The sequence below is a fragment of the Melopsittacus undulatus genome, chromosome 2 (assembly GCF_012275295.1).
Source record: "Melopsittacus undulatus isolate bMelUnd1 chromosome 2, bMelUnd1.mat.Z, whole genome shotgun sequence".
Lineage (NCBI taxonomy): Eukaryota > Metazoa > Chordata > Aves > Psittaciformes > Psittaculidae > Melopsittacus > Melopsittacus undulatus.
The window spans coordinates 73,211,212-73,226,880 of record NC_047528.1 but is presented as its reverse complement, the minus strand read 5'-3'; the positions used below and the strand labels follow the sequence as shown (position 1 = coordinate 73,226,880).

Sequence of the window (15,669 nt, the reverse complement as noted above, 5' to 3'; positions counted from 1 at the left end):
TTTGACAAATGGACCCGCAATTAATGCTGTGTTAGGGACCGAAGGCATGGATTAATCTCACTTTGATTTCAGTCTTTCTAGAGAAAGAGAAGGAGGCAGGGAAGGGAAAGAGTCATGGTTTGAACCTGGAGAAAGAGCAGGGAATTCTCTGCCCTGATGCATTTCCCACTGCATTAGTTTTGATTCCTTCAGGGCACTGATTACTCCAAGTTTCTTGGTTTTCACTTCCTTGAGATCTGTATCACCCTATTATAAAATAAAGCACTTGACTGCTCCACCCCATTTGGGTCACTGTTGGCCACTGTGATCACCACAGCTCCATTTCCCTTTTTGTGTCTGGAGGAACCACACCTGCCTGTGTGTGCTGCTGTAGCTGTAACTCCTGGGAGTGGCTGTGAGTGGTACCCACAATTCTCATGCTTTTGTGTTTAAGTTACTGAGATAAATAATCGCTACCTTCCATTGCTTACTATTTAGTTTGCAGTTGCTCATTGTATTTATATTTATCTGAGGCTTTTAGAAAAGACAGAAGCCTAATTTGCCAGTAACAAACACTTTTGAAGAGCAGATAGCTGGGAAGCCAAACAGATGTTGGAACTAAACACTTGAAACAATCTTCACTGGGAGGGTTTTGTTAATTCCTCTCAGGCTTTTGGACTTTACAACTCTGCCAAAATCATGTTTTGTTAAAACTCTTGTAACTATACGCCCATTACTTGGTTTACAGAATACGCTCCTTGACTGGTAGCAAGTGATGCTATCACAAGGAACAGCAGCAAAGTACCAACTCGTCAGTCAGAACACAGCTTTTTTCCAGCTAATATTGGCTCATATGGAAGTTGCCTGGAATGAATGAAGTCTGGTTAATGTAGTTGCAACTTAGGATGTGCATAAGAAAAGCCTTTCTTTCAGTAACTCTATTAAACTGTATGAACACAGATCTAGAATCCTGGTGTGTTCTCCTCACCTGTAACTTGTAGCATGCAGGCTTCATTTAGATACTACTTTGCTGGAGATTTATGCTACTCAAAATATGACTATCCTTCAGTATCTTTCAACACCTTGTGCTTCAGCCCCACCACCACAAATTTGCTTGCTTTAATTAAAATCCATCCTGTGTCAAGACAGGCAATCACAAATAGCAAATAAAAATACTCTAACAGAAGTAGATGTGCAGTGGCAATCCGGTTGTTCTTTAGTGTTACTATTGTATTTTAAAGACTCACCCCTAATGAGCAGAAGATGCACACAATTCCTGATCCTGCTTTAACCCAGGAGAAATGCCAGAAACCACCCCACCAGTTGTCCAGATGTTCTTGGTATCCCACCTGTGACAGCAGCCATTCAAAAGCAGCAGCAAGCAGTAAGTAGTGACAGTTAGTGAGCTTTTGTTAATCTTAGCCAGTTAGCAGGTTGTTGCATCCAGAAGTAGTGAGAATTAGATCTACAGCAACAGACTCTGCTGACATGCTTGGGAGGAGAGGAAGGCACAGCCTAGTTACAAGGCCATCTCCCCCTGCCAGATTTAGGAGACCACCTCCAAGACCAAGATACCAAAGTACCTAAAAATGAAGCTGTTTTGAGGATTTTCATTTAACACAGGAAGAACCCAACCAACATCTTGCCAGCCTTGTTCTTGGGAAAGGCTCAACTGCTTTGACTAAAATAAAACTCAGCCTAAAATAAACAACAGCCTATCTGGCAAGAAACAAGAAAAAGGTCCTAAACGTAGCCTGTCTAGAAAGTACCTGTTCTGCTTGTAGGTGTGTTATTGTAGTCTGAGAAATTACCTTCTGCTTTGAAATGCACTGAATTTATTTCAATTCAGACTTTCTCCTGACATGTATTAAATTAAGTTAACCTATTTCAAATGGAACAGCTTTATTCACAGAAACATTATCAGAAACAGTCGGTAGGGAGAATGAAACTCAGGACTTCAGAGGTGAGCTCTGAAACCACATGGGTAACCCATCTTACAGATTGCGGATCACTATAATTACTTAAGTTACAGCCTGGAACTGTGGTAAGTGAATGCGATGACCAAATTACCACTGCTTATAACTGACAATATATAATCCAGTAACTACTTCAAAGATGCTATTATTAATTTTTATAACATCTACTCTGTGGGCAGGTTCCACTCAAGTATGCAGAAAAACCAATTATCCTCTAAAAAACACACCCCATGACTGAGACGCTCTTAATTCAAACAAGCCTATGAACTTCTGCAATAAGTGACTAGACACCATTAAAAGAGGAGTTACTATCCTATTGTGCACCCATCATAAGGCTGTTGCTAGCTACTGGATTGCCAACAGATTACTTCACCTATAAAACCTGATACAATTAAGTGCACCAAAATCAATCACTAGCACTTGATTAGAAAAGACTACTGTAAAACAGTGACTCCTTTGAAATATCAGGGTCTGAAGTACCCCAAAACAGAAACAAAAGAACCTAATTTCAGTTTAAAGAGAAGCTTTTTTTGCCAATTCAAACAGTTTACACAAAACCTAAACTGTTATTGCCCTATAGCTGCCGTCTTGGATTACACCAAGTGCCAGGAAACCAGACACGAAGAGGTGGGTCCACATACATGCAGACAGAGAGAAGAACAGGGTGAAAAACACTGTCAGAAGTTTAGACAAATCCTACAAATACCCAAGTATTTTTTCTACCCTAGCTTCCTTTTCCCTGTCAGTTTCTATGATAAAGACCTTAACAGACAATTAATTTTCAGGATGATTTATCAAGCTATAAAACTTCATCTGTGGTCACCTCTACTACAGATTTGTGCACACCTCAAATCATAGAATCAGAATGGTTTGGGTTAGAAAGGGCATCAAGATCATCTAGTTCCAACCCCCCTGCTGTGGCCAGGGACATCTCCCACTAGACCAGGCTGCCTGAGGTCCTGTCCAACTTGGCCTTGAGCACTGCCCCCATAAGGCAGAAAACTGCAGTTAATTTAAGTTCCCCATTAAAGTGAAATTGAACAGTTTCTGTGGAAGTCTGTTAAAGATGGAGATTTCAGAGTGATCTGTTCTCGCAAAGAATCTTGAGAATCACTGACTTTAGATAGGTGCACAGAAAGTATCCTTCTAAACACAGGATGAAGCCAAAACAGTGCAACTGCCAGAGCAGAAAAATCTTTAACTCCTTCCCAGGTATACATTCCATACGTTGTGACATACCGATTTATTTTATTCACCTCATAACACATCTTCCTTTCTACCCTCCCATGCTCACTTAAAATACACTTGAAATACTGAAGAGACATGAACATGTTTCTGGTACTTACACTGGGAACCTGGGAATGATCAATTAATCAACATATTAAATAACCTGTGAAAAAACAGCAAGCTACTCCATACCACAAGATAACTGGCCCAGCCTTTACAACCTACAGGCACTGTTAGCAGACACCACAACATGGCCAATGCCACACAGCAAACAGTAGGTTTTGATAGTTAACACTGCACACAGAAACTAACTCTGCATTGAAATATACAGTTTATTTTCTCAAAGTCAAGCAATACCATTTGTCAGTAGGTGAGCGTTTAAGTGTCAGGCAGGAAAACTGTACATTTTCACTCTGGGCTGCAGGATCCAAACAGCTGGAGAAACATTGTGGAAACCTTTCACTATACAAAGGGTTCTAGAGTTGGGAACAACACTGGGTGAAGAAATGGCCATCCCCAGGATGTCAAAGGCAAAACATAGCACCAGATTTTTTCAAGAAGCAACAGTATAGATATTTACAGATTTACATATAACATTGGGAGGCAACCATCTTCAGGTTCACAGGGTGAGAGATTTTCAACAGTTTTAAAAAGAAAGAAGAGAATGGTGTCTACTCAACTGTTTGGTGAAAAGGATAATATATATATATCTTTCACAATATTGCTACCTTTTATAAGAAGGATCTAAATCAAAGTACTGTATACAAACACATGGTAATTATATTATTATTCACATTTCACATACACATTTCAGAGTAACCACAATATGTAAATTTTTTTTTAAATGCCACAGATAAAACAATGCACACTTTTCTCCAAGCTAAAAGACAAGCATAATTTATTTGGGAATTGTTTAGTTTTGGGTTTGTTATTTTTAAGGAATAAGTTTGACGACAAAAGGATAACTTGTCCTAGGAACATAGCAGCATATAACCGTGAGATGCCAGAAGACTACATTTCTGAACCAGGAGGAAGAAACTAAGGTCAGCTGCAGGCCTTACAAAATGGTAGCTCCATCTGACCTCAACTGATACACATAATTTCACTAAAGATTTGGTCCAGGTATACAACGTAGTGCACTATAAGGGAGTCAGCAGTCCTTTTAACATTTGCATCTGTCTGTACAGGAACAGGTTCCAGAAGATTTTTGCTCCCCAACTCACAAGGAATTTGCTGATCAGTGCCTCTCCAGTTCTCTCCTCAGAAGAGAGGATTGGCGGAAGAACTACAGAAAACCTTTTAGTGAATGGTGCAACTTCAGGAATAACGGCAAAAAAGTTCTTTTCTCTCTTTTCAACACATAACTAACCTGTATTTTCAACCTGCTTAGCTACAGACTGGTATTCACATCAGCCTTGAAAATGGCTTCTTGTTGGGCAACCTGTTTGTCTGTGGAGACAGAAACATCTGTTCTACAATGAAAACCTCATGTACAAAAAGTCGTCCAAGAGTTTTCTTTGCCTGCAAAACTTTATCTTAACATGGAACTTTACATTTAGACACTACAGAATTTCTCTGTAGGTATCTGAGCGACTCAGCGCAACCTATTACTGCACTAAATCATGAGTTAGCACCTCTTTTTAGAGCTACTGGAAATAATCTATTATAAGTCAATGGCAGTAATAGAGAAACACAACCAGTAATCTGATACTGTGAACTAGCATTGTCTCGTTTATCACTGTGCAATGGAAACAAACAACAAACAAACCCCACTTATGTTCACAGTTACAAAGCAGAACTGCTCCGAGTAGTGCATGGTATTTACATGGCAGAAGTGTTTATATTGCATTTGGTAGTCTGAGAAAGTGGAAAGAATGAACATTATGTAGGTCAACTTCAATATAACTTAACAGTCTATATAAAACCATCACAATTTTGAGCAATCAGAAGAAAAATAGAAGCAGTGTCCTTAGCCTACATTTATTTTCATAAAGTGTGGTGGGTTTGGGGGAAGATGAATAAACACATGCATTAAAAAACACAAGAAAGAGCAAGTAAGCCTTCTAAATAATTTAGATAAGAAATGTTTTGAACAAAATCAGCATAGTACTGCCAGCCTGTTTCTCAAATCAACTACAACCTGGTAAAGAAAATCACTTGCATTGCAGTAATAAGGTGTACAAATATGTCTTGCAAAATGATGCTTACAAAAATGTGCAGCAAGGCAGCCATTAGGTGATTTGCAAGCTGGTTTAAAAAGTGTTTAACTGAGGCTGATTTTACAATTATTTTCTGCAAGGGGAAAGTGCTGTCCTATATACAGTATTACAAAAAAGTGTCTGATGCCACAGGATCAGAGTGACACTACATTTCAGCAATCTGAATATATTAGCTATAAGATGCACGCTTCCCCTATTCAATGGGTCTTTAAAAAAACAAAAATAAAAAGCCACTCAATTTAGAACTTCTAAATTTGTGTGCGTTCACAAATTGCTGTTGGGTTTCCCAGCAGTCTTTACAGCATCTGAACATAAAGAAAGTATACACCCTACTCTAAAAACATTACTGTTTTGCATGCACAACTGCCACAGACTTTCAACTTACTGAGCAGAAAGGTTAAGAGTCTAACCTTTCCTGTGGAGCCTTCTGTAAGTTAAGCAATGAGAAAAAGCTGTAGAGACTAGCAATAAAAATGTGTTCTAAAAAATTAAATACATCATCCCAAAAAATGAAAGCATTATTGCTGTTGTGAGAGCTATTATTCTCTTGTGCACTTGTTTCTCTACTGGGCACTCAGACAAGCCAAGATACTCATTTGTATCCTTGGAAAGTCCTCCATCCCTTCCTTCTTCCCATTTTTCACATCCTTGGTCAAACTCAGTCCTCTTATTTGAGCCGTTCAGGTTGGAGGCTATCAGTCAGACACTTCAGCTGCTCTTCCCCCAGCTTGATCTTGTCCTCAAGCTCTCGCTGCTCAATGATGAGGGCCGACTTCATTTTTACAAAGTGCTCATAGTCTGCTAAGTTCTCCTCACTCAAGTAGTTTGCCAAAATGTCATAGACGATGCGCTCCCGACGATCCAGGTTCTCCTTCAGCTCCTTTGCATCTTCATGTTGCTGGGTTAGCAGCTTCTGCTTCTCTACCAGAGTCCGCTTAGGAGAAAAGAGAAACAGTTAAAATTCACCAGGGGACAACAGCTTCAGTGTTTAAGACTCAAGTCTGTTTTATCTGCAAAAACAACAACTTTCCTGAGAGGCGGAATAAGGTTGCTCCTTGAAGTTTACTCTAATAAAATGCATTAACAAACAGAAAAAACATGTAGTGAATCAATAAAAGATGCACCATTAATTCCTATTGGCCTCAACAGCAAGAACTTCAAAGACTACTTTACTATTTAATAGCTCAAAATAGTTATATAAAGTATAGCTGCCTTTGAGAAACATTCAAGTTCTCCAAATTAAGACTTCAGTCAGCAACGTCTTCAGTACACAGCACTGAACTTCCACACTGAAACAGCTGTGCTTAGAGAACCCAGAAAGACTAATTAAGAGAGCAATTTCTTCTTACACAGCTCCTGACATTGTGGCATTTTGCTGTTCTGCTGCAATCTGCATGGCTTCTCCATGAAATGTGAAGTCATGTAGTATTAAGACATGACCAAAAGCTGGGACAACAGGAGGGAAGTAAAAGAGAGCATTATCTTCCCAAAAGGGCTGTAAACGTTCTGCTTTGTGCCTTCACAAGAGACAAAGTAAGAAAAAGGAGGGTTGAATGGAGACTCAGAAGAGGATAGCAGCTATATCCCATTCACATGATACGCATGAGCAATACGGGTGAGGTTCATTTCACCCAGCTTCACCCGTCTATACAGTCAACAGCCCCACCTGAATCACTCAGCTACACTCCCTTAGCAGTATATGGAAAGAAATGTTATTAATCTCACCTAAGTCAGACGTCTGCCTAGAAGTGACTGCCTTTTTCCAGCAACAGAGTATGGCTGGCCTGCTCTGACATCAAGAATTCCTGTACAGACTTCTGAACTTAATTAAAAAGTGCCCCTAAGAGGTACCACTCCATAACTTGCAGCTTTGCTTCAGAAATTAATTTTCTTTGAGAAACTATGTCTTCAAAAAAACAGTCTGTTCAAATAAATGTGTCCCTTTTTCCCATTTGAACTTCACGTTAAATCACACATGCTATAATAAGCCCAAAGGATTTACAGAAAAGTGCTTTTCTAGACTGCAGAATAGTCTTTCCAAGATGTATGAGACAAATGGGGATACAGACCAGCAAGCTTTAAGAGACCTATCTGCCGGAGTTAGATAGGCTCTGCTCAGAGTTGCCTCTCTTTTATCATATATATATATATATATATATATATATATATATAAATATATATATATATCACATAACCTGCCTCTTTTTTGAACAGCACAAAGCTCATAGGGGGAAACGCTTTCAGACTTGTGCTTTCAATGTACTTAAAATACACTGCCTAGATGAACTCAGGATTCAAGACAGCTATGAAAGACACGTCACAGAAATCACACATTATTAGATAAACTACAATTTAATCTTCCTTTAAGCTTATGCCAGGGAAGAAAACCCATTGCAATTTACAAGCAGAACTATCTGCTGCAAGAGATGGAAATACTGGCTTCCTAAGTTCACCAGAGGAACTGGGAACCAAGCTCAAATTTGGGAGAATGGCTACACCTCTCCTCAGGGCAGCCCTGCCACTTGTGTGAACCTTGAGCAGCAGCAGCAGAATTAAACAAAATCTGATGAGCACAAGACAGCATGTATCAAACACCTGGTAGCTCAGTTGTAGTGTTACCTGCATAGCCTTGGGATGAAATGGCCCTGGTTTTCAAGCTATTTGCTATTACTGTCAACGTACACAAGAACAATCAGATGTTTAGTCCTTCATAACAATACCTGAGATTTAAGTTGTATAGCTACTTCTTACCAAGCCTATGGCATGACTAAGATGAACATGAGTAACCTGACAGTTTAAGGAAAGCAAACATTACTTTTATGAACTCTGAATGACACCTTAGTACCTCTGCCCTTGCAGAGGCTTAGGGAATGCCTAAGAGAAGTGGCATGCAGAAAAGAAGGCGGCAAATGAGATACCTCTTAAATCTGCTTTTACCTCCATCAAAGATGGCTGACACCAGAAAGCCTGTTTTGAAGGATCAAGTGAAATTACACTGTAGCAGGCTCAAGACACCATTCCTGAGATGGTTCTTTGAGCAATGGGTAAATGGCTCAGCAAGGCTAAAGGCATAAATGATGTCAGATGGCTTCGTCTGTCAGTCTTCAACCAAGCAGAGTGCAAAGCATTTTCTGCAGTTAGCAATGCTCTGAAGTCCCAGTGAAACACAAGCCACCTGAAGCTCCTCTAATCGAACAATCTTCAGCTCTTTCTGTTGAGGAGTTTTTTCTTTGTTTTGAACCACAGCCATGTGAAGATGAACTCTCTCCATATATTCGACCTCTCAGCATCCAGATCTTAAACTATCCCTGGTACTTGTTCCTAGTCTTGCAACTGGTCTTGTGGGCCTAGGCAACTGGTCACATCTGTGGACTGCTGGTTCAGTGCTTTAGGATTCTCAGCACACTCTGGCTTTGATTGATAAGGAAAGTACTGAGAAGATGCTGGTCTAACTGCATGGAAGGAAGTGGGCTGGTAACTATTTCAGATGAAGCCTGTTTCAGAAGCTGAAGTTGAAATACCTGATACTTTTCCTTGTGGCAAGACAGACCTATGACAGAGCATCTAATAGTCAGAATATTAATTCAGCCATGATGATTTGCCTGCTGACAGACTGTTTAGAAAGCTGCCGAGCTGCTGGTAGATCCTAGAAAGTGGAAAAACTATCAGAGTAGTTTATTAGACAGCATCAGCTAAATAAAATCAGTGATCGCTAGAGATATGATCCCCAGGGACTGAGGTAATCTCCTGTTTTGTATATATGGTACATTAGTAGTTCACCAACATCATCACATGACCTACAAAGTGCCAAAGGACAACCAAAATTCAAAGCCATGCACATGCAACCCTACGTGCACTGTATTTATACTTGAAGTACCTGGGGACTTGATCCATCTGAGAAGCATCTCCAGCTAACACTTCTAGATATATTTCTAATGTTACTATGGCAAGACCTTGGTGCAAGTGCACAAGAGGAATGGGGATTAAAATATGTTAAGGATTTGGATTTCTGCTGGTCTCAATTTTACAGCAGAGCACACAGACAATTCCTAACTACCCTTACTACACACCACCTACTTACCTTCTTCCTTTTCCACACCTTGCCAATAAGCTATTTTTATCACAGCTTTCAAACTGTGTTTTCTATATGCTCTTATCATCTGGTAGCCCTTTCCCCAGCTCAAACTCCCATCTTTGAGCCCATGAGGCAACTGCAACCACATTTAGAAAAAAGGAGTCTGAGCAAGGATTAAATTTCTGTAAGTTTCAGAAGCTTTGATCTGCCCTCTAATAAGCTGTCAAATGCCTTCCCCTCCCCTCAGTCAGAGAGGGGCCTGGACAGCCATTAAACAAGTACGTTTGGCAGCAGCTAGGGCCAAATAGCAGAAGTACAGCTTCAGACTAGTCCCAGCACTTAACTGGTTCCTATTGGTGAAAGAACGGAGCACGCTGAAGAAACACAACATGAACCCACAGGCCATTGAAGGAATTCTGTTACAACACTTAGGGTATTGCTGCCATTTCAGTCCACAGCTACAAGCCAAAAATCCCACCTCATGTTCATTTAACTGTAGACGCTACACTCACTTGACAGATACCTGCTCCCCATCCTCTCTATTTATTTTAGCCTTTAAGTTTCACACATGTGTACATTGCTGGGTATCTCCTGCCCAGCTGAGGCCTGATGGGATTTGGAGTTAAACAAAATGGTGCCAGCAGAGGTGGGACCCAGTAGGTAAGAGCACCTTGAATGCTCCTGAAACGTTCACATCTGCTGGGATTCCTCCACATCACTATTGGGATATTCTGCTTGGAGTAAAATGTGTTTTCTATTGAGAAATTCCTTTTGCAATGCCTCCCTCCTGCTCCCCCAGCTTTTAAAAAGACTTGTTCTTCTGTCATTTCTCACTCTTGTTCCTCGCTAGGCATTGTGGAGGAAGCTGTAGTATAGGACAAATATCTAACAACCTTACAGATTTTTGTCTGTATCCTTTATCTATATCTCTTATCAAGATCCCTATTGAGTATAAAGAAACTTTCCACATTACAGCAAAGTGACACTCTCTTCCCCATCTTGAATTGTTTTGTTTTCCTCCTTTATGCTCCTATCAGTGGTTCCCTTCTTTCTTTAAGCTTTCACTATGAAGTCTGTTTTCCAGCATGTTGAACCCCAAAACACTGCTTTTTCTTGGCAATCCACTTGTAGTTCTAATATTTTAAGCAAAAGGAGCAAAGCAAAGAGAAAAGTTCTAAGAAATCTGAAGCAAATGTCTTTATGAGATTTATCTATTCACTGTCCCTCATCTTGAGCGCTCCAATTGAGATAAACAAAACCAAGACCCCCCCACAACAGCTACACTAAACACAGGGATATTCTTATTGGTCTTTCTCACCCGTTCTTCCGCAGAGGTATTTTCATCCAGGTTATTAATGGCATTTTCCACACGGGCCAGACGACCTGATAGTGACAGCAGGAGGTTGACCACTTTGTCAAGGTCGCCAATAAACATCTTGAATTTGTCGAACTCATTTGGTTTGCAGACTTCTTTCACAATGGCCTCTACCTCCTCCCCCAGTATATTGTTTGCTTGGATGTCTTCCAGAAGTGTCTCACGTGCTTCCCTCAGCACCTGCAGCTTCCTACTAATGCTGTCAATAAGTTCTTGCTGTGGAAAATAAGGAGATAAGACTTTATTAGCAGTCCTGCATTCTGTTGCACTTCTGAAAGTCATGTTGGAAATCTAGCATTTTAATACACTAAAACTCCATGTGGCATTGACTGTGACTGTGCTACAAATAAAAATAAGCATATGCCTAAGGCCTGTACCTCTGGACTCAGAGGTTCATGATGCTCAGCTTGAGACCTGTGTTAATGCAATTTATCTTTGTGGCACAATATGAAGTACTCCCACCCGTCCCCCAACAAATATTCCTGCTGCTGCTTTGAATGGTTTCAAAGCCAGCTATGGAAGAGCATAAAGTACAGAGCATCCTTTTCTCTCTAAATACCAGGTCCATAATACCTTTCTGAAAAGCTACACTTAGAAAGACTGTACCAGGAAAACAATGCTGTATTTTCCACAGAGCACAGTTAAAATTAGGGCATTGTCTAGCTTTTTGTTCTTTCTGCATGTTAGCATCTGTCCAATAGCAGTCTTTCCACTTTCAGAAAACCTTAGCTTTAACAACACATGACAACATTTCTATAAGAAAATCACAATCCCTGTGGCATGAAACAGAGTATAAAACCTACTGTATCATACAGAGCAGCTCTATGTGAAGCTGTGCAAAATGGCTCTGCCAAAGGACCAAACAAGCATCTTTGGCTGTCACTGTCCTACCTCAGGCAAATATACCACCTCATCGACAGTTTGCTGGGGTTTCCCACTGCATGGGATACACATGCCCAGGCTTAGAAAAAGCATGTCAGGTGCATCACCAGCAGAGCCAGACCAAGAACCCAGATCTCCTCCCTCAGTGACCTGTGTTCCATCTGCGCTGTTTGGCCACCTCCTTGCTTTTGGACAAGAGGTCTTGTTTCGTCTGTGTCCATTAGCTTTCATTTGTGCACAAGGGGTGGAAGTCAGTTCAGCTAGTCGTCTACTCTAACAGGAGATGAAGCACACCCTAAAAATGCCTCACTCATTTAAATGTAGATGCCTATTTAGTATTCAGCTAATTTCAGGTAAGAAAAATTCCCAAAGCACTCTCTAAACATACACCTCAGCACAATTTCTAAATGAAAATGACATCCTTTAAAATAATAATTATTTCAGTCCCCCTTCTTTAAAAAAAAAAAACAAAGAGCAAAAACCATAAAATTCCTCATGTTATTCTTTAGGAACTCTGCTTTCTAAATGCAAACCTGATTACAAGCCTGCATGATTACCCAGAAACATACTTACTGCAGCTACCACTCCCAGATGCCACTGAGCAGTCACTGCCAATTTATTTTGGGAACAACAACAAACAAACAAACAAAAAAAAGTCTGCCATCTTAAGAGAAAGCAACTACACCCTGAAAATTTAACAGCCATTTTGAAAGAAGAAATTCAACACAGGGATTATCCGGGTGGGTTTTCTCCCTTTTGATCTAAAATACTAAGGCCAGGTTAATCTGGATTTGGGCTGTTAGTCTGGGTGTCCAAAAGATTAAGGTAGTAAGCAGTTCTACAGATGCCTGCTTTACTGACTGATTAATCTGCAGGATTTGATTTCTCCCCCCCTCCCCATCTCTCAATGCAAATGCATTTTGATTTGGATTATGTAGGTCACAGTGCTACCTTCTCATTTCCCTCAGATGACACACACATGCACAGTGCTGCTGTTTCACCATCTGAAACACAAGGGGATACTGTTGTCCTCTGTTATTATCTTAAGTTTTTCACTTCAGCAGCCATTTTCCCAGTAGCATCCTATTTAGATGTCCCCAAGCAGCTGAAGCTAGCATCTAAAGGATTGCTTTTGTAAGTGTGAAGGATGTAAGTACTTGCCTCTCTAAGACTGTCATATCTATTAAAGAGTTAGGATCACTGACTGCTTTCTACCCAGACAAAGCAGTCTTTGGATGAAGCAACTGTGGGCTGACTACATGCTTTTGCTAACCAGCAGAAAACCTGTATTACATGCAATATCTACTGAGCCAGAAAAGCTCCAATCTACATCTCGAAACTGCCAGATGAATAATTCATAGCTTTGAATTCTGTACCAGTAAGCAGGAAAACAATAAAATCTCATCTTTTCCCAGTAATTCTTGCTGATCTGAATTAGCTCAGTGCTGCTAAGTTGGTTCACTGCTTGGCATGCTCTACATAAATTACTCTGCTCACCATTTCACATGACTTCAGGCCTAAAGCAGAAGAAACCTGGCATTTCTCAGTCATTTTTACACTCTTCAGGAGTTGCTGTAACTCTCTCTAAAGGCCATGAGGACTTCCTACTCAGCCACACATGGATTTTCCTTACTAAAAACTCACTCTTATAGTGTCTTCAACATCTGTTCAGTATTTTATAATTGTGGTAAACCTACATTAAACTCGGTATGTTAAGACACATACATCCCATTCCTTCTAGTTGGGAATACAGGGATTGCCCCTCATCCTCTAGCTACTCCCCCCCCCCCTTAAATTAATGACTCCAAATGAAATGCTCATACTTATTTCAAAATAATAATAATAATAAATAAAAAGCACCACCACACAATTCTGTTTTGCAGAGAATGACAAATATTACAATCATTCCATGATGGACTGCAATTAAATTCTCTCGTAATGGAACTGATTTCAAGGAATCAAGGTTCTGGGTATATGCCTCCTCTAAAATAATTGAAGTCATAAAGTGTGCTATTAAAGTGTTCAAATCCTTAACAATCCCTTGTTAAACTGTTGCCAAATATGTGATGCTGAGCCGAGTTATATATTCTGGCTGTTTTATAAAGATGCCTTGACCCACTTAGCATGAGTTTTATGTTTTCTGACAAGATCCCAGATGAAAGCCCACTGAACTGAGTGCTTGCATCTCACCGTATGTTGAGGAGCAGGGAGAGTAGTAAGGAGCAATGTGTGTGTCTACACTATGTATATTCAGAGAAGACAACGGGGGAGCTCTGCTAAAAGCTCATCATTAAATACTTCCTATCTCATATGATTAGTGGTGCACATGGAGATAAAGGCAGGAGTATATGAAGGGTGAGTATGATTTTCCTGCTAACAGACACTAACACAAATAAATGGCACTTTTATAAGCTTGAAGTTTAAGTCTTTAGTCTGTTGGGCAAACAAGAAAGGTTTAACACCCCCCATACAAACACTCCATAATTAATGAGAAGGAAATTAATTCTAGAAAAAACAATAAACGTGACAATTGTGTGTGCCACCAGATAAAACCAATTTGTTCAAAAGGCAGTGAAATCCTTAATTTGTCGGAGTAGTACAGCTGCTGGATGCAGTGGCTGTCTGGCAGAGGGTAAGTGCAGCTTTTGTGCTGCAAGCATACCATGCCCCCAGTGTTGCACACCATATTGAACAGTGCGATGCAGCAGGGGCAGAGGGAAGGAAGGAAGGCTGAGGGAAAGAAAAAAACAAAGTGGTAACAGAAAACACCTCAGCTCCCTCACCTGCAGTGGCATCCACTCCTGCAATGAACTAGAGGTGGGAATCTCCTACAGAATCTCTCATCCTTGGAAGATAATTCTTTGGGACTGGATTATTGAATGCACCCTGGCAATCCATCATTAAGTAGAGAGACCTGATTTCAACTGAAAAGACTTGCACACCACTGCACTTACTGGCTTAGATGAACACAGTTAAACTACATCACTTTAATTGATCAAACAGACCATCTCCTCCGGCTTATCCATACTGGGAACTATAATTAAAATATTTTGTGCCAAATAACTAAGGAAATGAGTGTGATGATTTTACATAGCACAACATTTTCTCAAACCACAAAAATATCATTATATCATCTTTTTAATACCATAGAATCACAGAAAGGTTTGGGTTGGAAGGGACCTAAAAGATCATCTAGTTCCTGCCCTGCCATGGTCAGGGACACCTTCTACTAGACCAGGTTGCTCAAAGCCCTGTCCAACCTGGCATTGAACACTGCCATGGATGAGGCAGCCACAGCTTCTCTGGGCAACCTCTTCCAGTATCTCACCACCTTGACAGTGAAGAATTTCTTTCTAGTATCTAATCTAAAACTACCCTCTTTCAGTTTAAAGCCACTTCCCCCTTGTCCTATCCTTTATGACCTTGTAATAATTCCCTCCCTCTCCAGATTTCTTGTAGCTCCCTTATGGATGCCAGCTGTGGCACAGAGAGGGGCCAGCTAACGGGGGTGGCCTCAGGGCTGCAGGGTTGGCTTCCAGCCTGAAAGAAAAGAAACAACCTTAGGTTTGTTGTCAGAAGCCAAACGTCAGACAACACTCAGGGATGCCCATGAGCTGTGCCCAGGGCAAAGCCAGAGGGCAGGGGCAGGCCACTGGGATTCTTGAGTGCAGGGACTGCCTCGTGCCAGCATCGCAAAGACCATTCTGGGAGGGTGCTGAGCGGAGGGGCAGTGGCCGGGGCTGCACTTGGGGGGAGCGACTATCTGATGTTGTAATGCCACACCTAGCAACACAAGGGCCAGGGACACAGAGGATGGAGGGCACACTGAGCCACAGGGCAAAGCTGGCCCAGAGGGCAAAGACATGCAGGAGGTAAACAAGGCAAACAAAGGCTTTTGTTTTGGAAAGACTGCTTTGAGGGTGTTCATTAATTTTT

The 15,669-nt window shown here is 40.8% G+C and overlaps 1 protein-coding gene across 5 annotated transcripts in view; it reads right to left on the bottom strand.

The window, feature by feature from the left end:
* Window positions 1-3,494: 3,494 nt before the first annotated feature.
* The window catches only part of SHROOM2 (shroom family member 2), a 127,928-nt gene continuing 115,753 nt past the window's right edge, over window positions 3,495-15,669 (bottom strand). For all 5 annotated transcript variants that reach the window (XM_034059938.1, XM_034059939.1, XM_034059940.1 and 2 more), the window contains 2 exons: window positions 10,795-11,067; window positions 3,495-6,335 (listed from right to left, as the gene is read on the bottom strand). In XM_034059938.1, the coding sequence (XP_033915829.1) occupies window positions 6,069-6,335; window positions 10,795-11,067 (540 nt within the window). In that variant the 3' untranslated portion in view covers window positions 3,495-6,068. The remainder of the gene's footprint in view (window positions 6,336-10,794; window positions 11,068-15,669) is intronic.